Source organism: Columba livia, chromosome 3 (assembly GCF_036013475.1).
Source record: "Columba livia isolate bColLiv1 breed racing homer chromosome 3, bColLiv1.pat.W.v2, whole genome shotgun sequence".
Taxonomy (NCBI): domain Eukaryota; kingdom Metazoa; phylum Chordata; class Aves; order Columbiformes; family Columbidae; genus Columba; species Columba livia.
The window spans coordinates 87,124,961-87,148,382 of record NC_088604.1 but is presented as its reverse complement, the minus strand read 5'-3'; the positions used below and the strand labels follow the sequence as shown (position 1 = coordinate 87,148,382).

The 23,422-nt window shown below is 49.5% G+C and overlaps 3 protein-coding genes across 8 annotated transcripts in view; 2 read left to right on the top strand and 1 right to left on the bottom strand.

The window, feature by feature from the left end:
* Positions 1-12,132, top strand: part of XPO5 (exportin 5) — a 29,657-nt gene extending 17,525 nt beyond the window's left edge. For all 4 annotated transcript variants that reach the window (XM_065058050.1, XM_065058049.1, XM_065058048.1 and 1 more), the window contains 12 exons: positions 3,733-3,833; positions 4,896-4,992; positions 5,547-5,683; positions 6,297-6,394; positions 6,912-6,958; positions 7,157-7,251; positions 8,109-8,171; positions 8,630-8,712; positions 9,340-9,447; positions 9,628-9,765; positions 9,926-10,090; positions 10,429-12,132. In XM_065058050.1, the coding sequence (XP_064914122.1) occupies positions 3,733-3,833; positions 4,896-4,992; positions 5,547-5,683; positions 6,297-6,394; positions 6,912-6,958; positions 7,157-7,251; positions 8,109-8,171; positions 8,630-8,712; positions 9,340-9,447; positions 9,628-9,765; positions 9,926-10,090; positions 10,429-10,569 (1,273 nt within the window). In that variant the 3' untranslated portion in view covers positions 10,570-12,132. The remainder of the gene's footprint in view (positions 1-3,732; positions 3,834-4,895; positions 4,993-5,546; positions 5,684-6,296; positions 6,395-6,911; positions 6,959-7,156; positions 7,252-8,108; positions 8,172-8,629; positions 8,713-9,339; positions 9,448-9,627; positions 9,766-9,925; positions 10,091-10,428) is intronic.
* On the bottom strand, positions 2,550-17,417 carry POLR1C (RNA polymerase I and III subunit C). Of its 3 annotated transcripts, XR_010471534.1 has the most exons (10): positions 17,111-17,417; positions 16,951-17,022; positions 16,753-16,860; positions 16,118-16,250; positions 15,887-16,006; positions 15,536-15,688; positions 15,205-15,354; positions 14,544-14,660; positions 3,618-3,964; positions 2,550-2,717 (listed from the first exon to the last, which is right to left on the bottom strand). XR_010471534.1 is itself a non-coding variant. In XM_065058067.1 (9 exons), exons 1-9 carry the CDS (start codon positions 17,177-17,179, stop codon positions 3,945-3,947), a joined length of 942 nt encoding a protein of 313 aa, XP_064914139.1. In that variant the 5' UTR covers positions 17,180-17,417; the 3' UTR covers positions 2,550-3,944. The 3 variants fall into 3 exon arrangements, 2 of the variants coding, with proteins under 2 accessions (XP_064914139.1, XP_064914138.1); XM_065058067.1 differs by having other exon boundaries at positions 2,550-3,964; XM_065058066.1 differs by lacking the exons at positions 2,550-2,717; positions 3,618-3,964 and adding an exon at positions 13,916-14,228 and having other exon boundaries at positions 17,111-17,415.
* Positions 17,418-17,448: 31 nt separating this feature from the next.
* YIPF3 (Yip1 domain family member 3) lies at positions 17,449-23,395 on the top strand. Its single transcript, XM_065058068.1, has 9 exons — positions 17,449-17,622; positions 17,710-17,916; positions 17,994-18,100; positions 19,348-19,393; positions 19,810-19,902; positions 20,232-20,363; positions 20,896-21,009; positions 21,475-21,598; positions 22,910-23,395. The coding sequence occupies exons 1-9, from the start codon at positions 17,551-17,553 to the stop codon at positions 23,029-23,031; spliced, it is 1,017 nt and encodes a 338-aa protein (XP_064914140.1). The 5' UTR covers positions 17,449-17,550; the 3' UTR covers positions 23,032-23,395.
* The last annotated feature ends 27 nt before the right edge of the window (positions 23,396-23,422 follow it).

Sequence of the window (23,422 nt, the reverse complement as noted above, 5' to 3'; positions counted from 1 at the left end):
GTTGGCTGAGTAGAGGTAGCCTCATGTCATTTCTTCCAGAGCCTGGAATGTGCTCCATATCGTGGAAGAGCAACTAAACTAGTTCCCAAAGTCTGAACAGGCTGTAACGGATACACTTGTTGCTTGTGCAATTGCTGTTCTTGCCAGAACTTATGCTTTCTTAAAAACACTTGCAATTTCTGTTATAACAAACCTAGGAAACTATTGTCAAACTGTCACTACCTGTAAAGACGCAGAAATTCTGTGTCTGTTTGTTTGCCACCTCCAGGAAACGCATGAGCTGTGTTCTGTTGCCAGTTCTTCCTCATCTACATAAAGGAAGCGTCTCCCTGGCTGGTTTTGGAGATAATGTGTCTGTGGTGTTTGAGCATCTCTCTTGCAGAACAGAATCTTTTCTGATCATGTGGTAGTAACATACATGGAGTGGCCTGTACTTCACTCAGAGGTATCCAGGCTTTTCTTAAGACTGGATGCTCCAACAAGAACCAATGAATGATGTATTAAGAGCAGTAGATCCTCCACTTCATACCTTTCTTGGCTGCTGCTGTAGAGGCCTCTTTGTCTGACAACTGCAAGCTCGTAGTCTTTCAGTGCAAACGTTGATGCTTATGTCTTTCTGGAGAAGTTGGACCTTGTCCTATGGAGCTTCTGGTGTGTTTTTTTGCTGGCTTTTAGTGCCTTTTCCATGTGCTGCTTCCTCAGGTCCTCTTTAATATGGTTTACACAAGAGAATATGGAATCCGTAGCAGCTTGTCAGCAGGCAGGAAAACTGCCTGTGTTGAGGATGCCTTCAGCAACATAGTTGCATTACTGTGCTGGGATGGATGCTTTTCTTAGCCCTGTGCCGTTAGGCAGCTTTCTGTGGGGTTAAGCAAGGTCCATTGCTGCTCATGTGCTTATGCAGAAAGCAGATGTGGAAGTCCCCCCAGATGGTGCTACTGTGTGAGCAGATCTGCAGGCAGCAGCCACATAGATCTTACTGAGCAGCTGAACTGAACACCAAGTCAGGCACTACTATGCAAAAAAACAAAGGGTATTGAGCAGTTGGGTCTGCTGCTCTCTGGATGTTGTGTGGTGGTGTTCTGCTGTGTTTGCAGACAGAAGCAATGGAAGTTGCTAAGCCACGGGGTCTTTGCCAGGTTAAGTAGCTTGAGGGTGCGTTGTGGATGAGACCAAAGAGCTGAGAGGAATGAGAAGGAGCCGAGGTAAGAAGGAAAAATAAGGTAGCTTTGAGTGGCATAGACTGCGTGGTGTTTTCCCTGCCAGCCTATCTTTTTGTGCCTATCCATGTTTGTGTTGGTAGCTATATGTACTGAATGATTTTGAGGTTGCTTTGTTAACCACTGCTTGGAGTTTTTGAGTGATGATACTTCTGTCATCTGTGGTACCTCATTTCATCTAGGTGCTTTCTAGGTTTTGGCTTAAATTGTTGTGTCCTGAATTTAAACCCAAATCACGATCTCCTGCCACCTGTAGATTAAGGTGCATTTCTAGAGTCAGTAGCTGCATGAACTAATTAGCACAGCACCTTTATTGTGCTGGGATTTACTCATGTTTTGTTAGAAATGGACTGGTCAGGCTCAGCAAATGCTTTGCACAGACAAAGGCCTTATTGGAACTCCTCTTGATGAGAAGCTGACATTACGAAGGCATTAATGCCAGTGAAAGAATTGTTGGATAGACGTGGATGCTGTAGACATTTTCAGGGTAGACAGCTCCAGCTTTAGGTCAAGATTCTTTAAGCTATCCTAAAGGACTCATCTTCTGGCCTTCAAGCCCATCTCTTTAGGCATCAGACACTCCTTCCAGCAGAGCTGTGACCATCACTGAAAAATACACTCCCCCAAGTTCTGCCATATCCTTTGCTTGTCTGTTCTAAGGCATAAATGTCTCTCGAATTTGATTTTTCTGTGTTCTCCTGTGTGTGGGTTGCCCAGGTGTGCTGTTCACTGCTGAGAGTCTCAGCTGGAATGTGCCTAGGGGCTACATCTTCTTCATATATGAGAGCTCTTGGATACTTTTTTAACTCCTGTGGGGTGCAGCTGATTAGCCGTTTTCTCTTCATTACCACTGGGACCTTGCTACAGGATTAATTAAGGGAGATCAGCCTGTGAGTGAACATCTGTTCTCCCAACTGTCAAACTTGAGAAAATGCTTCTAGGGCTCTGAAACAATGAAGGACAGGACCGCAGCTTCAAGGTGTGACTGTCTGACCTATCCTGCTGGGATTAGAGCAGTGGGATTTCAAGGTTCACCCCTGCAATTGCACAAGTCCCCATTGGCCCCATTGCCCTTCTGCCCAGCATGAGGCAAACCCAGCATTGGCATGGAGCAGGCAGGGGACATGCAAGAGGAGATTATTTTAGTAGCTAGGTTTCAGGATAGCTTCAAGCAGAAATACCATTTTTTGAGTCAGTGGAACAAACTTTTATGGAGGCTGGGCTGCTCTTCAGCCCTGCTTGGAAAAATAAAACCAGTTTGTGCCCCTTTTGAGGCCTGTTGCACAGTGTTAGATCCAGCCCAGAATGAGAGTATGAGTCATTAAGAAGTCATTTGTGTAGCTTTTTCTTATGAAACTTATATACTTGCCTTCCTCACGTGCAGTGAGCAGGGAAGTATTTAACACTTGCAGAGAGGAATGGGATAGTTACCGTTTTGGAGCTAACCCAGGCGCTCTGCAAACTCAGGCAGACATCACTGCATCAGGGTTGCCAGGACTGTGAACAGAGGCCATAAAAAAAAGAAAAAGGAAAACAAGAAAAATTAATAAATCATTAAGACATGAGTGAAAGCTGAGACTCTGGAGAACGTACCGAGGTCTGTCCATGCTCCCTTCCCCCAGCCATTCCCATGTACCCCCCTGCTTTGGGAAACGCTGCTCTAGGGGGAGATACTGAGTTGCCCTTGATCACCTCTAGCAGCAGGTACAATGGCATTGCAGTTTTGGAGGAGGCTGCAGGATTTGTGCTGTGTGCAGCTGGCGACACCCAGAGTGGAGGTCTGAGGTCTCAAAGGAGAGAGGTAGGTGAGAGAGACACCCCCTGCCAAGTCCAGCTCTGAGTGTCACTACCCTGGCTTAGAGGGGACCCATTTTGGCCTGGATGGCAAGAACCGGCCACCCATGGCTGAATTGGTATCCCTGGTGGAGAGCTGACCGTGCCTGTCCAGGGGGCACATGTGTCTGCCATGAGTAACATCTGATTGGACTGATGTTCTCCCTAGAGTCCCTCCGATGCCACCTGCCATTCTGGGGACTGTGACCCATCCCTGGGGGGCAGTGTGTGCATTTTGGAGCTGAAACAGCCCCTCCCTCTGCAGGGGCCTTAGGTGCAGAAGATCTTTTGAGATTACATGATCCTCATCTTGTCAGTTTTTAAAATACATTCTCTGATCCCTTTGGCCAAGCTAATAAGCTGTTGCCAGCATCAACTGGAGAATTGCTGGGAGTTTTTACTGCCAGTGCTTGCAAGGGGTGGGGTGAACCTCGAATAAGTGGAAGGGGCAGCCAGGAAATTCAGGACATGAGATGGAGTCACTCCATGTCTCTGTCAGGTCAGCTTCCCCGATATTTTTGCAGGTGGGGAAGGGGGATCCCATGCACACGTGCTTGGTCTCACCTTCCTCATCATCTGCCTCAGAGGAGCTGTTCACAAGCTGAAGGAGAGGATCCCACTGTCAAGGGCAAAAGGGATTGACCCACATGAGTATAAACCAAGTGCTCTTCTGTTTCAGGACTCACAACAATCTCTACATGCCAGAGATGGTGGCTAGGCTGGGAGAAACGTTTGCAAAGGCCTTAGACATGCTGGAGGTGGAGAAGAATGCCATCCTAGGTAAGGGGCTTCTCTTCAGGAGGAATGTGTGGGTGGATTCTCAGAGGTATTTGAGGTGTAGTGGTCCATCAGTAGCAGTGGAAGTGAAGAAGGGTTGGAGAGCCAGCTTCTTCATAGTATTTGCAGTTCAGCTGTGATTTGAAAAAAAGGCTAAATAAGTTATTTGTCTCAGACAAATGGGTTTCTTCTGCCTTAAATGAAGGGTACCATACCAAACTGCCTATCCCAGCTGGGTGGTGGTCTCTGCCACGTGGCATTTCAGACTGGAGAGATTGGGGGTGGTGTAGAATTAGTGCTCAGCAGGATCCCTGAGTGCTGGTACAGAGACCTGTGCTGGAGGTCAAGAGCCAAGTCCTCCAGTATGACCTGTCATTTGTTTCCAAATGGTTATTAGAAAGAGGCTTTTGGAACCATCTTAGAACAGCTTTGAGCTTGTGAACACAGAAGCCTTTCCAGCCAAGCAGAAGCGGGTGGCCTTGTGGATGAAGTGTGGACCGTGACTCTGGAAACTGGGGTTTAATTATGGGTTCTGACAGGCAGTGAAGTATTTCAGGGAAGTTGCTTTGTCTTTCTTATCTCCATTTCCTATCTGTCAGTGCTTTCTTTACCTGTTTTCTGGGACCTATAAACTCTCTGAACCACTCATATACAGCAGCAGGGCCTTTATCTCTGCTCTACAACTTCAAATATCATAGTTCAGCAGTAGCATGTGTCCTGAAAGATGTGAATACAAATCTGAAGGGGTGGGCTACTAGAGGAGCTGTGCAACTGTCAGCTTTGCCTCTGACTGGATTTCTGAGTAAGTTTTGCTTTGGAGAAATGAGGGGACTGTAACAACCTTAGTGGGAACACCTCTGCTCTGGCTACAACCAACCTGAACTTGGCTGACCTCTGAGGGGAGGTTCTGCCCCAGGGTTGCTGCACCTCTTCCCATTTGGCTGCACATTGCTCTTGCCAGGCACTTCCCTCTCTGCCATCAGGCTGGCTGGTGCCTGCCCAGCACATTCTGAAGGTGCACTGTGCTTTCTCATTAATATAGCTGAAGCTTATTCTTTCCCACAGGTCTCCCTCAGCCTCTGCTGGAGCTTTATGACTCTCCTGTTTACAAAACGGTCTTAGAAAGGATGCAGGGCTTCTTTTGTACCCTCTACGACAACTGGTAAGAGCACCAGATATCCCCCACACAATCCAGCATTGCACAGCTGGAGCAGTAGGCTATTGCTGGCTGCTGACTTCTTCTAGAGTTAGACTTTTTCTGTGAGCTGTGTCCTGTAATATCCAAGTATGAATTGCAGTGGTGAACTATAATCGGTTGTTGTAACCTACCACATACACATGTAACACAGTCACTGGGAAAAGGACCTGAAAATGTGGATCTGCTTTTAGCTCTTCTGCAGTTAGGTAGTCATATTGGAGCACTTACCTGATATCCTTGACCTAATTTTTCTATTTGCCACTTTTAATTATGTGTTAGGATACATAAACACTTGAAAATGCATTTTAGTGCTTAAATACTTAATTCATTGTCCAGGTATCCCAAAAAAAAAAAAAAAAAAAGAGAGAGAAAAAGAGATTGTGTTTAAATTCCTCTATATATATTTAAGAACATGGCAACCATCTAATCTCAGGATGATAGTGCTTGCAGCCTCTGCAGGCCAGTGGCATGGTACATGTTATCTAGCAGACTTGCAACTAACTTGTTTTTTGTTAAAGTTTCCACATCCTGGGAAATGCAGGCCCCTCCATGCAACAAGATTTCTACACCGTTGATTGTCTCGCCACCCAGCTCCTCAGCTCAGCTTTCACCAACCTCAACAACATTCCTGATTACAGACTGCGTCCCATGCTCCGTATCCTTCCGTCACCAACCCAGGCCAGCTAGGGAGGTTTTGAGCACGTAAACTGAAAATGTGGTGGCTTCTGAGCATCATTTTCAGTATGGCCAAGCCAAAGAAGGGTGATTGAGGAGGTGAACAAACGGGTACACCTGGTGTGGATGAGGTGTGAGTCTAAGAGGGCATGAGCAGAAACAGCAGTGCATGGGTCAGAGAGAATAAATGCAAGGATTTATGTGGTCCTGAAAGCACCAGGAGAGATGGGTAGTACCTTCTGGGGGGCAAAGAGGCTTGGATAGTGTAGGAGCTTAGCAGCAGGGTGTCTGACTAGACTTTGTGTGGGAGACCATCTAGGGTTTCCAGCCTGCTTTCCAGGTCTGGACATTCAGTTTCATAGCTAGAAAATGGGCACTAAGCGCCCTCAGCTGAACTGCCAGGGGAAGGGGCTGAATATCTTCTCTGCTTGCTATGTAGAGATGCCAGTAGTTAATTTAGGGCTGTGAGAAAATGGGCTTTGAGGTGTCTGTCGCTTGACTTCCCAGTGGATCAGCTGGTTTGGGCGGTGTGCTGCAGTCTCCCCAGCAGCTGGCCATATGTGCTGGGTCTCTTCCTTAGCTGGTCTGTGCAGGTGTGTTTGTGAAGCCCTTGGTACTCTCTTGCCCTCCGGAATACTACGAAACCTTTGTCTGCCCCATGCTGGGACCACTCTTTACCTATCTGCACATGGTAAGAAAACAGCTTGTTTGATGCTTCATTGGCAGCCCAGACTCCATGTAGCAACTGGCAGCAACATGTGAGAACATCTGTCTCCAAAGCCAGCAGAGCCTCGATGCTTAAGGGCAGAGCCTCGATGCTTAATCATTTTGAAGTTGCTTAGGAGGCTTTTGCGGTACATGGAACCCTGGCTGTTGCACAGCACTCCTTGCTGTGAATTCAGACCTGTGGGTATCAGCTCCTCAGCCTTCAGCCCTGAGAATTTTTGTGTTTTGTTTTGTTTTGTTTTGTTTTTTTGCCAGTGTCCCCTCCTTTTCCTGACAGCTCACTCCGATTTCTGCAGCCAGCACAGCCACAGCATCTTTAGCACAGTTGGTAGCAGTTTTTGTCCTATTCAAAATGGGGCTTGGCAAGCGCTGTATTTAAAGTTCTTGGGCTTCTATCAGCAGCCATCGCTTGGTCGTCTTTACATGGGTGTCCAGCATGGCTCCTTAGGAAGGTATTGAATCTTCCCTTTTTTCTTGAACAGAGGTTGTCACAGAAATGGCAGGTGATCAACCAGCGAAGCATGCTCTGGTAAGCTTTCACCCCTTGATATGAAAGAGGGAAATGAGGAGCGGGATGGAGCTCAGGCCCTTTGCCCAGGGAACAGCCCTGCCAGCAGAAGGCTGGAAAAGACTGTGTTTACCCTGATTGTGACTCACTGCCTGTGCTCGGGCAGAGGAGATACTTTAACACACTGACTCCCTTCACATTAAAACCTGTTCTCCTCAGTGAGGATGATGCTGCAGATGACAACCCCGAGTCTCAGGAGATGCTTGAGGAACAGCTGGTCAGGCTGCTGACCCGAGAAGTCATGGATCTCATCAGTAAGTGAAATCAAGCTAGGTCCCCTGGGATGTTTGGGAAGTTTGCCTGGAGAGGACAACAGGAATTTCCAATATGCAGTAAAATTTTACTATAATGACCAGTAGTATTTAACATAATCCTTAGAAGCCAGGTGTGAAACAGTTAAGCCTGCCAAAATCTTAGCTAAAACCTAGTAAAAGATCAATTTAAAACCTTCAGAAGAGTGTTTTCTTTCTTTCCTTTAGCACTCCATGGTTTTGGCAGTTTCCTTTTAGGAGTCCCATCCTCCTTTGGAATCTGGGCTCTCCTTTTCCATGCCCTGGAGCGCAGTATGGGACATTGATTTGTGGACAACCTCAGTGTAGAGCAGTTTCGGTGCTGGCAATTGCCATGTCTCTAGTGAGACAGAAGGGAAGAGTCCTCTCCCCCAGGCAATCTCCTTTGTGTTCTCTTTCTCCAACATAGTGTTTTTACCAGTGTTGCATTGAGCAGAGAGGCTAGGAAAATTGACTCTGCATAGAGATTACAGGTCCTCAACCTTCTAGCTCCTTTCTTGATCTGCCTTGTTGCCTTAAGATGCTGCTCTTCTCAGGTCCTAGGCTTCATATGGGTTTGCATGTTCCTGGTTCTCAGTAGTCTGAAGCAGCCATCATGCAGCAGGTTCCACTGTGGGAGGATGCTGTGGGTGGGGTGTTTCAGCCTTCCAGGTAGTGCAGTATTTGGCTTTTTTACTGGGTTTTCAGATTCTTCATATACTGGGTAAGAGCTGGGGGAGCTTGAAGCAGCTGTGAGCCCATCAGAGTCTGTAGGATAATCTGCATGTTCTGAAGTAGCATCTTCCCTTTTCTGCTCTTTTGACCTGCAACTCTTTTTGCAGCTGTTTGCTGTGTTTCCAAGAAAGGTGTTGACCATAACACTACTGCTGCTGTAGATGGAGATGGTGAGTAAATGCCCGCCTTTGCCTTTCCTCCTCCCCTTGGTGTGGGCAAGCACATTCCCATTTCTTAAGAGGGCGAGGCTGGTCTGTTGCTGGAAGTTCTGTGTGAGGGGTATAGGTGTTCTGTTCTGGCCAGTGTGTCTGGGGGCCACAGAAAAGCCACGTCTAGCCTAGGAACAAATGTGCTGTAGGGTTCACAGGTAGCATGTTGGAGCAGCTGATTCTTCAGGTATCAAGAAGAGGGGGATGTGCAGAGTCTTCCTGAGAGCTTGGAGGAGGCTAGTTGGGTGCCCTTCCTGCACCCACAAAGGGTAGGGGCTTTCTGCATGGAGAGAGAGATGTTCCAGCAAGCTGTGCCAGCATACTTACTCTGTGTGCTGTCTCCTCACTGCCAGCTTAGTTCTCGCTGTGTCTCCCTCAGGATGCTGTGTTCACAGTGCTGCCTTTTCTCTGCTCTGCAGATGATGAGGCGATGGTCACAGAGGTGACGCCCCCTGCCAGTGCAGAGCTCACTGAGCTTGGAAAGTGTCTGACGAAGCAGGAGGTAAGAGCACACACTCTGACTTCTTCCATCCTTTCTTTGTACTCCTTATCACACCAGCCAGCTACCGCTACAGAGATGCAGGCCTCTGGGGCATCACCAGTGTGACAATCTTCTCTGGTGAACATACATGATTTTTAAGGACAGCCCTGCACATTCAGCCCCCAAGGTGCTCCCTGGCTCTGCCTCCATCCTAGGTGCCCATCTTCGTGAGGAAGAACTTCACTCAGCAGCTCTTTTTTTTTTTTTCTGTAAAATCTGCCAGATTTAACACAACCCACTACACACAGTACCTTCATCCTGATACCTCTGTACTCCTCCTCTCCTGTGGGCACCTCAGCAGCTCTGGCATAAGCTTTTGCACTGACTTGAGAGTAGCAGCTGATGGGAGTCCCTGGGTGATGAAGAGAGTGGGTTTGCCTGATGTTGGTTCCTTATGGCTATGATGGTGCCCACTGGGTGCCTTTGAGCACCTTCATCTGGGGCAGCAGCAGCATGCAGGATTCTCAGAAGACAGCCCTGAGGAGCTGCTGCAGAGTCCCTGGATTGCTTCTTGGCTCCCTTCAGGTATGAACCCTGGAGATGGGGAATAGTTCCTCTGACTGGTTTCCCTCTCTACCTTTTTTTCAGGATGTTTGCACTGCAGTGCTGATCACTGCCTTCACATCCCTCTCCTGGAAGGACACCTTGTCCTGCCAGAGAACCACAACACAGCTTTGCTGGCCTCTGCTCAAACAGGTACCTCTGGGAGGAAAAAGGGATTAGTTCTGACAGGGCTGGGAGAGGAAGCTCTGAATGTTGCAAGAAGCACAGCTGCTTCACTCCTGGGCACCTTCTCTCTCGGGAAGACCGAGCTGCTGCAGAAAGGCAGTCAGGCATCAGTATCCTACTTCCATGCTGACACTGCCTCTTCCCCAGGTGCTTCCAGGAAACCTCCTGCCTGATGCTGTGTCCTGGTTTTTCATAAGCGTGCTGAAGGGCTTACAGATACATGGGCAGCACGATGGCTGCATGGCAGCTCTTGTCCACCTGGCTTTCCAGATCTACGAGGCCTTGGTGAGAAATTCTGCTCTTGGTCCAGATGCCAGGTTGGCTGGGGAGTGGTAGAAAACTAATCCCATGCCTGCTTGGGTAGGGGCAGAAGGTCTGATGCCCGCCCCGGGAGGGCAGGGCTGCTCTTCCAGCAGAGCTTTGTGAACTGTACTTCTCCTTGCAGCGCCCTCGCTACACTGAGCTGAAGGCAGTGATGGAGCAGATCCCAGACATCCACAGGGACTCTTTGGAGCAGTTTGATTCAAAGCTTCTTAACCCAACACCACAAAAGGTGGCAGACAAGCGCCGGAAGGATCATTTCAAGCGCCTCATCGCAGGTTGCATCGAGGTAGGTGATACCCTGGAGGAAAATGAATTTGTTTCGTTTCACACTTCTATCTTGCAGAAGTCTGTTAGGTGGCTGCTGGACCTTTGTGAGGATGGTGGCATTGGAGTCTGGTACACTAAGTTAAAAGCTGGGGAGCTGGTGCACAGGTGGTTACCCCAATGCCCTGGCACTTGGGAAGGACCAAGCGTGAGATTTCTAAAAATGCAAGCAAGGGGTGTGGGCCTCAGGATTGCTCAGAATCTGGGGTCTGCCGCTGATTTGCAACCAGGCTGCCTCTGAGCTGAGTCTGGAGGTATGAGGGCAGTAATGACTGATGCTTGTCTGTCTGTCCCCTGCAGAAGCCCCTTGGGGAGCAGTTCCGCAAGGAAGTTCATATCCGGAACCTCCCATCTCTCTTCAAAAAGGTGAAGCCATTACTGGGGACGGATATGCTAGAAAATGAGGATGGAGAGGGCCTCACTGCACTCTTTGAGCCCTGAACCCGGGATGCTGCAACCATTTCCTCACCTACCTTATATTTTGTCTCTCCTGGTAGTAAGCACATTAGATTCTCCTTGTCATTGCCTCCACAAGCGTTCATCTGAATAAAGACCCTTACGGGTCCTGTCCCGTTCTCCTCCCTACACTGGGACGGGGCCTGTGGTGGCATTTGAACCAGTCTATTAAGCTTTCCCCGATTCCTTCCCCCGCCCTCCATTGGATGAGCATCTTCAGACCTCTGCTTCTCTGCAAGGTGGGAGCTGAGCCCATAGACTCTGTTAGGTAAAGCCTGGTCATCCTGCAGCCTTGGGTCACTCTTGCTCCACTTCTTCATCCCTTGAGGTTTAGGATTAACTCAAAAGGCAGAGTAGTGCACCAGGTGTAAAGGGGCTACTCTAATCTTCCTCTGGGTGCTAGTAGCCAGGCTTTGCAGGGAACGCATCAGACACTCCTGTCATGCCTATCAGCACCTGTCCCCAGTGGACTGGTATTCTGATGAATCCGTTTCCCTCCAGGATGCTGAGCCTTGGGCTGAGGGCTGTGTGCCAGGTAGCCTAGTAGTGCTCTAGGATCTCCCTCGAGATCAGCCTTTTTAAGGTGCAGCTGCTCTCTAGAAGGAGGCAGACACTGTCATACCTATATATACATATATATGTATATATAAATGATCATACAGCTTGTTCTACCCAGAGCCAAATGGAAGGCTTTTACTTTATGCCAGCCTTTCTTGGACATCTCTCAGGGGGAGCAGGACAGATATTTTTTTTTAATTATTTTTTCTTTTTGCCATGCCCTGTAGACTAGAATGTGGCCAGCACAGGGTACACAAAATCTGGACCAATACCTGAAGCACCTGCAAACCAAAAGGGATCTCCTCACCCTGTTGCTGTGGAGGGGGCAGTAGCCTATGTTTTTACCCAGTCTGGTACTTCTTGGAGAATTGCATGGTGGGGCAGGAGGGGTGGGGTTTATACTGCAGTTTACAGGGGGGAGCCAGGTCAGAAACCAGGTTTTAGATGAGGTGGGACTCTACCAAACCACTCCAGTCTGCAAAGCTGGTTCTTCTTACATGACAACTGGTTCGCTCACTCTATCCTAGTGTTAGCCCAGGAGCTGGGAGGGTCTGTGCAGAGCTAGCTGGCAGTTTTGCCATCCAGGAGACAGAGCAAGTAATAAATGGTGGCAGGTGGAGAAGGTGGTATCTCCACTTGGACAGACTGGACAGAAAAGCTGGGGTTGGGAGGGGTGGGAGTGCAGAAAGGAAGAGCAGGCCTTGAGAATCCACTCACCCTCCTGCCCCTGCTGTTCCACCAGCACCCTCCACTTTCCTCCTGGCCTAAACTTTTTTAACCTCTGAGCTAACATGGCTCCTGGCTCTAGCACAGGCTGGGTGTATTTATTGTGTTGTGAGATTTTTAACATTCTGTGACTTCATGCTAGACACAAGGGGGTTTTTTTAAATGGTTTTTAGAACCTTTTTTTGTAGGAATGTTTAAATCCGAAGCTGTCTCTGAACTGGTTGTTACACCTCTGAATGTCAGTAAAGCTATTCCAGTTTCATACCCATGGTGTCATGTTTAATTTTATTATCTGTTGCAGTAAGATCTGAGACCTCTGCTGTGCCCAGGCTGGCTTCCTAAGGATTGTTCAGCTCTTTAGAAATCCTAAGGATTCCAGCTACCAAAAAGAGAGCACCTTTGCTGGTAGTCAACATACATGATCAGGGAGGGTATGAACCATTCCAGACTACATAATTAAATCCAACAGCAAGGGGGAAATTGCATTTTAAAGTGTTTATATGTCGCTCACAGCTGGTTTATATTAATTCCACAACAGCAGCTAGATTCCAGTTTACAGCCTGCCAGGTACATGTCAAAGCAAAAAGGCATGTCTATTCCAGGGTCTGACCCATAAGCAATATGGGAAATATGTAAAGCCATAGCACAGAAAGGTGCATATGCTACTAAAGTAGTCTCCAAGCACAAGCCCAGCTACTGCTAGGAGGAACAATGTCCTGTGATAGTACTAGAGTTCAGCCGTACCTCCCTCAGCTGACTTTTTCATTAACATAGGAAGGTGATGTAGTGATTGCCTTCTGTCTGTCCCCCTCACCTGATGAAGGTTGCACAAAAGGTCTCTCTTACAACAACAGCAGAAGCCTTTAAAGAGGTGGGCCTATGCAACAATGTTTTTGTTACAAAGCCTTTCTCCAAGGCCCTAGTTGTAATCCAGCTCAGCACAGAAGCTGCTTCAGCTTGCTTAAACTGAAAGGATCCAGCCAGAAGTTTCTATCTCTCAAATGGGATTAACACCTAAAGGATGTTTACAGTATAAATATAGGCACTGTAGTGAGGACTGACTTAAGCAACTGGGACACACCAGTACGCCCAGTCATTCTCTGAAGTTCCAGTTCCTTCATCAGCTTGTCCAGAGACTTTCACAAGCCAAGACATACCCAGTGCTGACTAACAGAAGTGTTCATCACTGAGACTAACTTCCAAGTTCTCCCAGGCTTCCAAAGCCTTTGAATGTCACTTGCCCTCCACCATCCAGTTCTGCTTCAAGGTCAGCCCAAAGTACATTCAGTCACTGAAAGGGAGAACAGAGCAGTCACATCTGACACCTGGGAAGACACAGCTTACCTTCAGCTATTTTAAAATGGACAGTCAGTCCTTACAGAATATGTTTTTAAACTCCACCTTTGTTCAGAGAAACCTAGTACTGTATTGTAGAATCATCAAATGGTTTGGGCTGGAAGGGACAAAGCCCATCTAGTCCAAACCCCTGCTGTAGGCAGGGACATCTTTCAGTAGGTCAGGTTGCTCAAAGCCCCATCCAGCCTGACCTGCAATACTTCCAGGGGTGGTGCATCCACAACTTCTTTAGGCAACCTGTTCCACCATCTCACTACCACCCTCATTGTAAAAGAAGGCTTACGTCCAATCTAAGTCTCCCAGTTTAAAACCATTGCCCCTTGTCTTGTTACTACAGGTACTGGGGAGAAGTCTTTCTCCATGCCCTCTTTCTATATTGAAAGGCCACAGTACGGTCTCCTGGAGCCTTCTCTTCTCCAGGCTGAACAACCCCAACTCTCAGCCTTTTACCTACCACAATAACTATCCCAGAGCTGGTTTGAGACACCTGTAATTCAGTCCTACAGTGATACTGACTTGTTAAATCTCCCTGACCTGCTGCAAAGTGCTTTACTACACTGCCATATCAGTCCTTCTCACATACCGCATGCAATCTAAAATAAATGCTATTATTCATCTTTAGACCTGCCGCTACTTTGTTCTCTGTGTACAATAGTCTCACAATTGTGAACAGCACAGAAGGAAACAGCCGTAAAGAAAAGCTTTTATTTTAGTGCATCTCCTCATTGAGGCTCCTTACCAAGAGAAAACAAATTCAGAGATGGTCCTAGGACTCTTAACAAGCCCATCTCAAACCTCTTGCCTATGGAAGAGGCATCACCCCTGCAGGCAGTGCAGGAAGCCCAGAACAGCAGTGCAGGGATACGCTTCCCAGCTACAGCCTGGTCACTCCAGAGGCACAGAGTCCAGCTCATTCAGGAAGCGCTGACACTTTCCCATCAGGATCTTGATGGCTTCACTCACCAGCACATCTGGAGGCAAGATGCCTGTCGACTCCACTGAAACTGCACAGAGACACCAGTCAGCACAGCCACTAAGCAGCTTCAGCCTACAGCTGGCTCCAGCATTCCTGTCCCTTGTTTTCCCTTACACCACACTTCTGACAAGCTAGATCTTCACAGCCAGAGGAGAAGTTACATTTGCCAGCAGGAAGCACAAACACATTCAATCCCAAAGCAACAGCAAACTACAACCTCAGTAGCTACCCACTGGAACACAAATGTATGAAGGCTGATGATGCGAGTGGAAAGAGGGAGGCAGAGACCCAGTTTGCACAAACCACAGCACGGTCTATGTTCTGTGGAAAATGGGGCACTTACAGATGTAATGGTTTCGCACTCTTGCCAGGCGCACAAGGTTTTTCAGATTCTCGTGACGGAAAACTTCTCTGCTGAACGTGTCTAACCGTGCATTGGCTACTCTTGCCACCTTTTTTCCTAAAGGAAAACAAGATGAAACAAGAAGGGTTCCTGCAGCAGAAGGTGCTGTTCAAACATGCACTCCCCATGAGCAAAGGCAGCAAAAGCACAAATACAGAGAATTAGCACATCCCCAATGTGAAAATCCAACCGGTCAGAACTGGTTTTCTTTAACAGTTCCAACCCAAACACAAAGCTTGTGTGCACCCCTGGGCAGGACACAAGAAGCCCTCTCCACACTTAGCTGCTGCAAAGAGCAAGCTCACCACCCAACCTCACACACAACTGAACAGTACTGGAAGCTGCAGTCAGCAACTGCAGGGCTCTGCAGACAGGCACCTGGTGCCTCAGCATTTCAGGGAGAACTCAGTTCAGCCCCCAACACATCTGCATGTGACAGCCACTCATCCATAAAACCAGGCTCAGAATAGCATGAATGGTTTCCGATCGGCAAGACAACATCACAACATGGCTTTGTCTCTAGAAGGTTTGGCTCTACTCTCTAATCAGTCTCTGCTAAGGCTTGTAAGGAAAAAGGCACTTCTGAGCAGGAAAAAAGTACCCTTGATTTTCTGGATCTCAATGACTCCAGGGGAAAAGCATTTCTGCAATGTCTCAGCTGCTTCATCCTCAATAGGCTGCAGGAGAGTAATGTCAGGAAGCAGTCGATAACTAGCCGTGGCCACAGGAGAAAACTTGGCATGATCTTTACCTGCGTGAAGAGTTAAGAGTTAAGGATGAGGGCAGACCTCAGGGAACGAGAGTGCAAGGATGCTGGGGCCTAAAGTTCCAGGGGGAAAGCCAGCTCTCTACCATTCCCCTTCTTCATACAGTTGTGCCCTAGTCCATGCACTCACACTCCTCCTCCCGCTGCCCCAGGACCCACAACTGACCTATACCCTTGACACAGTGCATAAGCACATCTATTTCCTGGCCAGGTCGCAACAGTGCAATGAGGATGTCATCGTGAACAGGTCGGAAGTCAGGATCTGGAAAGAGGTCTGTCTGATTCCCCAGGGGCACCCACGTCATATGTTTACTGTACACTGCAAAGAGAAACCACAAGCATCAGCCAGCTGCTGGCTCAAAACAGGTTGCTGACCTGTACAGGACTGGAGATGGCAAACAGTAAGTTTAGCAGAATGAGGGAACTGGCTTCCTCTGCTCACAGGGCTGAGAGAACACACCAAATCCTGTCTCTCAAGCCCAAAAAAAACAGTGCTTATTTTTAGGAGAGATCTTACCTTTGTGATTGAAATATAGTTCATTAGGATCAGATGATTCCTTGGCTGCCTGAGGGTTTCGGCTGCATTTTATTTTCAGCTGGAACTGCAAAGTATCGATTTCTGTGCCTTCTTCATCTCCTGGGAAGGGGAGAATAGTATGAGGCTCTACAGAATCACATTTCTGCTCAGTCTATGTGACCCTGCTTTGCAGGAAACCTTCAATATTTCTATTTGATCCCAAACTCTTACCTTGATTTCTATATTCAAAAAGTCGAGGGTCAGCCCGGATAGGGATGAGGCCCAAGCGATGAGCCAGAATTTCATCCTGTACAATGGATGTATTGTTGTACACAAAGACTTTCTCTACAGCCATCGTTGGTACCTCAGGGAGACAACGGATCAAGTCAATGTAAGATGACATTTGAGCTAATGCCAACAGAATATCCATCTAGAGTGTCCCTTCTATCCCATAATCACCTTACAGACTCTTCAGTGGTTATTTCTAACAAACCAGGATACCCAGTATACCCTTATACCCAATAATATACCCCATTCCCTGTGTTTTTTTTTTTAAAACAAATAATCACAAGGACGGAAGGGCAGGCTGATCCACAGACACCACCAAGAGCACCTTCAAGAGCAACCAGCACTATCGCTCACGCTACTAAGTCCCCAGCTCTCTCTGAGCTCCTGGCACACCTGCTGAACCAATTCGCATTTCCCTTCCAAACACAGATGCCACCTGGAAGGGCTGACACAGGTCGAACCCTCCCCGTTCCCCACGACTCAAGCACGCCGCTCCTAGGCCAGCACCCCAAGGCCTTCCCCGCAGCTCCCCGAAGAGCCGCGGTCCCTCTGCCCCCGCCCGGCCGCCCGCACGGTACCTCGGCCAGCAGGATGCGGCGGAAGGCGTTGGCGATGGCGGCGTCGATGCCCACCATGTCGAACTCGAGCGCGCCCTCCTCCTCGCGGATAATGTCCACGCGGAACGCCTGCACGGGCCACGCGCTGCGGGTCACGCCGGGCGCCACGCGTGGGACCCGACTGCCCCCCACCGCCACCCGCCGGCGGCGCTCACCCACCTCTTCGAAGCGCCGCTGATCCCAGGCGTCCTCGTAGCCAGGGTAGTTGCCGGGGAAGTCGGTGGTGTGGACCTGCGAGGAGGCGAACAGGCGGGGCCGTGAGGGGGGTCGGGGCCACGAGCGGGGAGCCAGGCGCTCCCCCGCATCCCGCCCCACTCACGTTGCGGACGCCGAACTCGCCCAGCACCACGCGGTCCCGCATCGTGTCCGTGATCCCCTCAGCCGCCATGGCCGCCGCCGCCCGCGGGGGGTGACGGGGGCGGTGCTCCCCGCCACGTGACGGGCTTCCGTCCGCCCACGCGTGGCAGTCACCGCGCCCGGGGAGGATGCCGCTTCCCCGCCGCCGCCGGCCGGCCCGGAGCGCCTGCCCCAGCGCATTGCTCACAACCGCCTCGCCATCCCCTGTCGCTGGCCACTCGTCCGCCTATCCCGCTACGCCCTTCCTTCCCCGTCCTGCGCCACACACAAGATGGCGGCGGCACCCATCCACCCTCACGCACCCTCGCGAGAGTTGGGACCCTCCGCCGGGAACATCACATCCGGTTGCTCCGCCGCTGGGGAGCGGCAGCGGCCAGCGCGGCGCGGCCCGGACCGGGCAACATGTCCGCGCCGGCGGCGGGCGGCGGCAGGAGCGGCGCCGCCGACTGGGGCGGCTTCGAGGACAACATGCAGGTGCGGCCAGGCCGGCCAGGGGTGGCGGCGGTGGTGGTGCTGCGGGGCCGGGCCGAGCGGGCGCTGACGCTGTCTGCCCCGGTGCAGGGTGGCGGCTCCGCCGTCATTGACATGGAGAACATGGACGACACGTCGGGCTCCAGCTTCGAGGACATGGGGGAGATGCACCAGCGCATGAAGGAGGAGGAGGAAGACGAGGCGGAGGGCGAGACGGGGACCGCCGAGGAGGAGGACGGGGAGTTCCTGGGCATGAAGGGGCTGCGGGGGCAGCTGGGCCGGCAGGTGGCTGACCAGGTGAGCGAGGCCTCCGGCCGCCCCAGCCCCGGGGGCCCTCGCCGGCCCTCCCGCTGCCAGCTCCCTTCTCTCTGCAGATGTGGCAGGTGGGGAAGAGACAAGCTTCCCGGGCCTTCAGCCTCTATGCCAACATCGACATCCTCCGGCCCTACTTCGACGTGGAGCCTGTCCAAGTTCGTGCTAGGTGAGCAGGGCCTGGCTTGGTACAACCTGTCCTGGGTGCATCATGCACGGCATTGCCAGAGGGCGAGGGAGGTGGTTGTCCCGCTCTGCTCCACACTGATGCAGCCTCACCTGGAGCACTGTGTGCAGTTCTGGGTGCCACAGTATAAAAAAATAAATAAAGCTACTGGGGAGTGTCCAGAGGAGGGCCAAGTAGTTGGTGAAGGGTTTGGAGAGGAAGCCGTACGAGTAGCAGCTAAAGTCACTTGGTTTGTTCAGCCCAGAGGAGACGGAGGGAGACCTCATGGTGGTCTACGGCTTCCTCACAAGGGGAGAAGGGGCAGGCACCGAACTCTTCTCTTTAGTCACCAATGACAGAACCCAAGGGAATGTCAGGAAGATGTGCCAGGGGAGGTTTAGGTTGGACATTAGGAAAATGTTCTTTCCCTAGAGGGTGGTGGAGCACTGGAACAGGGAGGTGTCACAGCCCCAAGCCTGACAGTGTTCACTAAGAGAATGGACAACGCACTCAGACACGTGGTGTGAACTGTGGGGTTAACTGTGGGGTTGTCCTGCGCAGGGACAGGAGTTGGACTCAGTGAGCCTTGTGGGTCCCTTCCAACTCGGAACATTGTATGATTCTATGATCTCCACCACGGAGCATGGGGGAACAGGGAGCTGGCCGCTTCTTGCTGGTGAGAGGCTGGCTGTCTCCCCAAAGCGAGCAAGCTGGGGTGGGCTGCCAGTCTTGCAGAAAGGCTCAGGTATGGGGAAGCACACTGTGCTTTGTTCCAGTGTCCTCAATTATGTCCACCAGGTGGACTGGCTGCCCTGTTACCCAGCATTGCTGCTCTGGGCAGAAAAAAGGGCTTTGGGGCATCTTCAGCCTGTTACTAGTCAGCTGTGTTATGGAGCTTCTGTTGGGTTTGCAACACAGTTGCATATGAAAAGGCAAAGTTTTGTCAGGCTGGATGAAGAAAGGTGCCTTTTCCTTCCTGCTGTTCTGTCAATGGTCTCTTATCCCCAAGTGGATCTCTAAATGTTTTAATTTAATCCCCCCTGGCAAAGTTAAATTGTTGACAGTAAGGTTTTTCTACTTTAGTTACCTTATGTGACCCTTTAGAAGGAATCTCTGTCCCCGGAGGCCTGTGACCTCAGCAGAAAACAGTGATCACAGGCATATGGAATGTTTTACTTCTGAAGCATTTTGTTAACCATCCTTTTGTACTCCCTACTGCTGATGTCATTCCTTGCTTTGCTGTGATGCAGACTGCTGGAGTCCATGATTCCTGTGAAGATGATTAATTTTCCACAGGTGAGTTCCCATTTGCTGAATCAGACTCTATGGCCCAAGTGAGTGTCCCACAGATACTTTCTAAAACTTAAGTTCTTACTAACATGGTTTAATTGAGTTTGTTAGGCGTTCATCTCCATGAACATGTCAGTAAACCCTTTTCTGTGGTTGTTCCAAACCCCATTCTGCTACCTTTAGTACTGGTACAGTTCTAGACCTCTAGATTTCACTTATCCCATTTCTGCATCCTGTTCAACACCACTTTGACTCCTCATCATGCAACCCCTATTCTGCCTGGCTTCTGCCAGCAGTGGCTGTTACTTCTCAGGTGGACTGTTGATAAACGTAATCCAAGGCACTTCTCATATTGCTTGGGGAGGGCAGCCTGCTGTTCAGGAGCACTAACCAAACCTTCCCTGATCTGACTTCTCTTGTAGAAGATTGCAGGCGAGCTTTATGGACCCCTCATGCTGGTTTTTACGCTGGTGGCCATCCTTTTGCATGGGATGAAGACCTCAGACACCATCATTGTACGTCAGGTCTCAGTGATAAGTTGTGGTTTGACTGGGGCTCTGGATTGCTATAAGAATTCTAGAAAGAGAGAAGAAACCTCTTCCATGACTGAATAGCATCTTGCTGAAAAGAAGATTGATTTGAGGAAGAGCCTGTTGGTTTGGGGGTGGGAGGAAGGATGCTCCAGAAAGTCTTGATGCTGGGGTGAAGGTCACATGGCACCCTGGATGTTACTAGCCACCTATTTGATAATGCCTGGAAAGGCTCTTGGAACTCTCCATGGTGGAATTTGGGTGCCAGCAGGTCACTTCTTTGAGTCTTCCTCATCCTGATGCTGTCTCCACAGAGGGAAGGCACACTGATGGGCACGGCAATTGGCACCTGCTTTGGTTACTGGCTGGGTGTCTCCTCTTTCATCTATTTCCTGGCATATCTGTGCAATGCCCAAATCACGATGGTGCAGATGCTGTCGCTGTTGGTATGTACAGATGGCGTTGTCCCAAGGTGTGGGTTGGCTGCACAAGGTGTTCCAGCATGAGGGTGGCCTGTGATCTTTTCCCAGAGGATAGGAAAAGTCCTTGTTAAATTGGTGTTCCCGGGTGGAACAGCCTGGAATTCCAGGATGTTCTCCTGACCTGCCTCAGCCCAAGCACAGCAATAGCTAAAGGAGGCAATTCTTTTGTGCAGGTCTCCTGCTTTGCACTTCCTGATTTGAGAACCTGGTGTTAAAAACAAAACAAAACAAAACAGAAGATTCCAATTTCTCTGGTATCAGAAGCTCTTTCCACTGTTTCCCAAGTTGTTGTAATCTCTGACATCCCTGTGAATCCTTTGGACAGATTATCTGGGTGTGAGCTGCTGTTACAATTGCTGTACCAGTTGACTCTTTGGCATCAAATGAGTGAAGTGTTGCCTTAGTGAAGCATTGCAGAAATATGCTGCTTGTGCTCTGATCAATGGCTCTTTGTGTGGGACTGACGCTTGTGACATGAAGATTTTTGTTTTGTCAGGGCTATGGCCTTTTTGGACACTGCATCACTCTCTTTGTCACCTATAATATCCACTTCCACTCCCTGTTCTACATCTTCTGGTTGGGTGTTGGTGGACTCTCTACACTACGAATGGTAAGAGACAGGCAGCCCGGGGCCCTCGTGTTCTGGGGACAAAAAAGGGAGGGAAGCATTGTTTGCTTTCTGTTCCTTGAGCTAAGCAGTTCGTTTCACAATGAGTCAGGCTGCTGTGAACAACAGCCTGATGCTCTGAGGTCATTTGGCCACTGGTGTGTGGAGGTGACGCTTGGCTTAATATCCTCACATATTCTGACAGCTGCAGGTTTGCTCCCTTGCAGCACCAGCTGCTGTGGAGAGCCATTCCTGAGCATCCAGAACTCTTGACAAGACTGGGCAAGGCTCACCTACATGAAGCAAAGTCAGATTACTCTGAACTTGGTGATGCAAACTGCAAGAAAGGGTCTGAGCAGTGTTTCCCCTGGCTCTTGCTACTTCGCCAATCCTCGTGTGTGCTCCTGACTGCAGTGCCAGTGGCACGTGTAGCAGCTACCTTGTCTCTAATCTCCACCTCTGTCCTAGGTTGCTGTGCTGGTGTCACGCACCGTGGGGCACACCCAGCGGCTCATCCTGTGTGGGACCCTCGCTGCTCTGCATATGCTTTTCCTCCTCTATCTGCACTTTGCTTATCACAAGGTGGTAGAAGGTAAGCAAGGGAGATATGAAGACATATTCTGTTGAATATGGGGGAAGAGGGAGCCGCTTTTTGTTCTTTCTGAAAGGATGGACAGTTTGGATCTGACCTGAGCGCATCTGTGCCATTTGCAACCCAAGTGAGACCAGCACTAGCTTTATTAGAAGAAGCTGTCAAAGTATGGCAGCAGGTAGATGTGGGGTAGTCTCTGTGCACTGAGTTTTAGTACTTACAGTACTTAAGACCTAAGTTGTGAGGTACGAAGCTTGTTCTTTCCCCACAAATTAAGTGTTACAGCACTGACTGTTCTTGCATGCAGATGTCCAGTCCCTTCCTGAATCTTGCTGAAGTCAGATTGCTTTTCTCTGATCAGGAAATATGTCATAAGTCTTTCTCCTACTTTGTGTAACATGTTTGTAACTTTTTTTTTTTTTTTATCGTGTCTTGTACAACACTGATAACAGAAGCTGCATCTTCCCCAGTTAGTGCTGTTTACCAGGCTCTACATATACAGGTCCCCTTTTTTTAAAAAAAAGCAAGCCCTTTTCTGAGTTTAGGCAGCCAGATCTGTTCATGGTATTGCAGCTGGGGTTACAGCACAGCAAGAAGTCCTTTTAGATGTAAATACTGTTCTTTCCTGGATCTGTTCTTATGGTCAAGGTTCTGAGCCCTGATCTGCATCTTTTCAGCAGATTAAATAGAAAATTGCTTGGAGTATATGTTATCCTTCAAGAATCTCCAAGACTAATTATCAGTCTTGAGAAGGTCATTGACAGGAGCTACAAGACACTTTCATCAGTACGCGTGTTTCCTGCCAAACAGGCTATGCTCCCATTGCAGTGACAAAAAATCCACATTGCACCCCAAGCTGCAGCTCCTGATGTGAGTCTGCAAGTGTATCTCAGGACTGAAGGAGAGAATTTGTCTAAGAGCAGGGTCTGTGCTGGGATGAGGTGGGAAGAGAATTTTATCAAGCTGCCCCAGCAGAGCAGCATCCCTACCAATGTCTGCATTTGGGTCAAATGGCAGGGGCCTGGATTTGGTACCCTCAAAGTGAAAGGGTCTGTGTTCCTCTCGAGAACATGCAGTTTCCCTGTCCCAAGGACAAGCTCTGATCTATATCATGTAGTCTGTGGATGGAGGTGTTTATTGCTATTCATTTTTTGGGCCTAGATGTCTCCTCCCATTGGCTCCAAATGCTTTACATATCTTGGGTCCTGCCACCATCAGCCATTACCTGACCAGAAAGAAAAGCAAGCGGAGACATGCCCTCTGCATCTGAACTAACCCTTGCCACTTTCCCCTTTTCTCTGTTCCCTGCAGGTATCCTGGACACATTGGAAGGACCCAACATGCCGCCCTTTCAAAGAGTTGCCAGAGACATTCCAGTTGTTTCCAATGCTGTACTGAACACAACGGCCAAAGCTGTTGCATTGACCCTGTAGTTTCACAGACTTGGACTTGCTTCCTTCACTACTTTGGGGGCTGCATAGGGCCATGATAACCTGCTGCCTCTTAGGAACTGGACAGCACAGCAGGAAGAAGACTTAGTTTTGTTTTTCTGGACCTGTCCTTTGGGTTGCAGTTTTGGGCAGCTGAGTGGACTGTACCTCACTCAGAAGAACCATGCTTATCTCCCATCCAGGTCAGGGCTGTCAGGAGTAGAGTGGTTCTGTTGCCTGCATGTTTAGCTGGGATTTCCCAGCACAGTTGTCCCTTACCCCTATTTCCGCTTGCTGATGTAACCCCAGGGCTATCTGCCCTGTTCCTGTCCTGAAGAGGGAAGAAGTAAATTGATGTTGGTGCTGAGTGATGTCTTATGTTTGAGCCTACTTG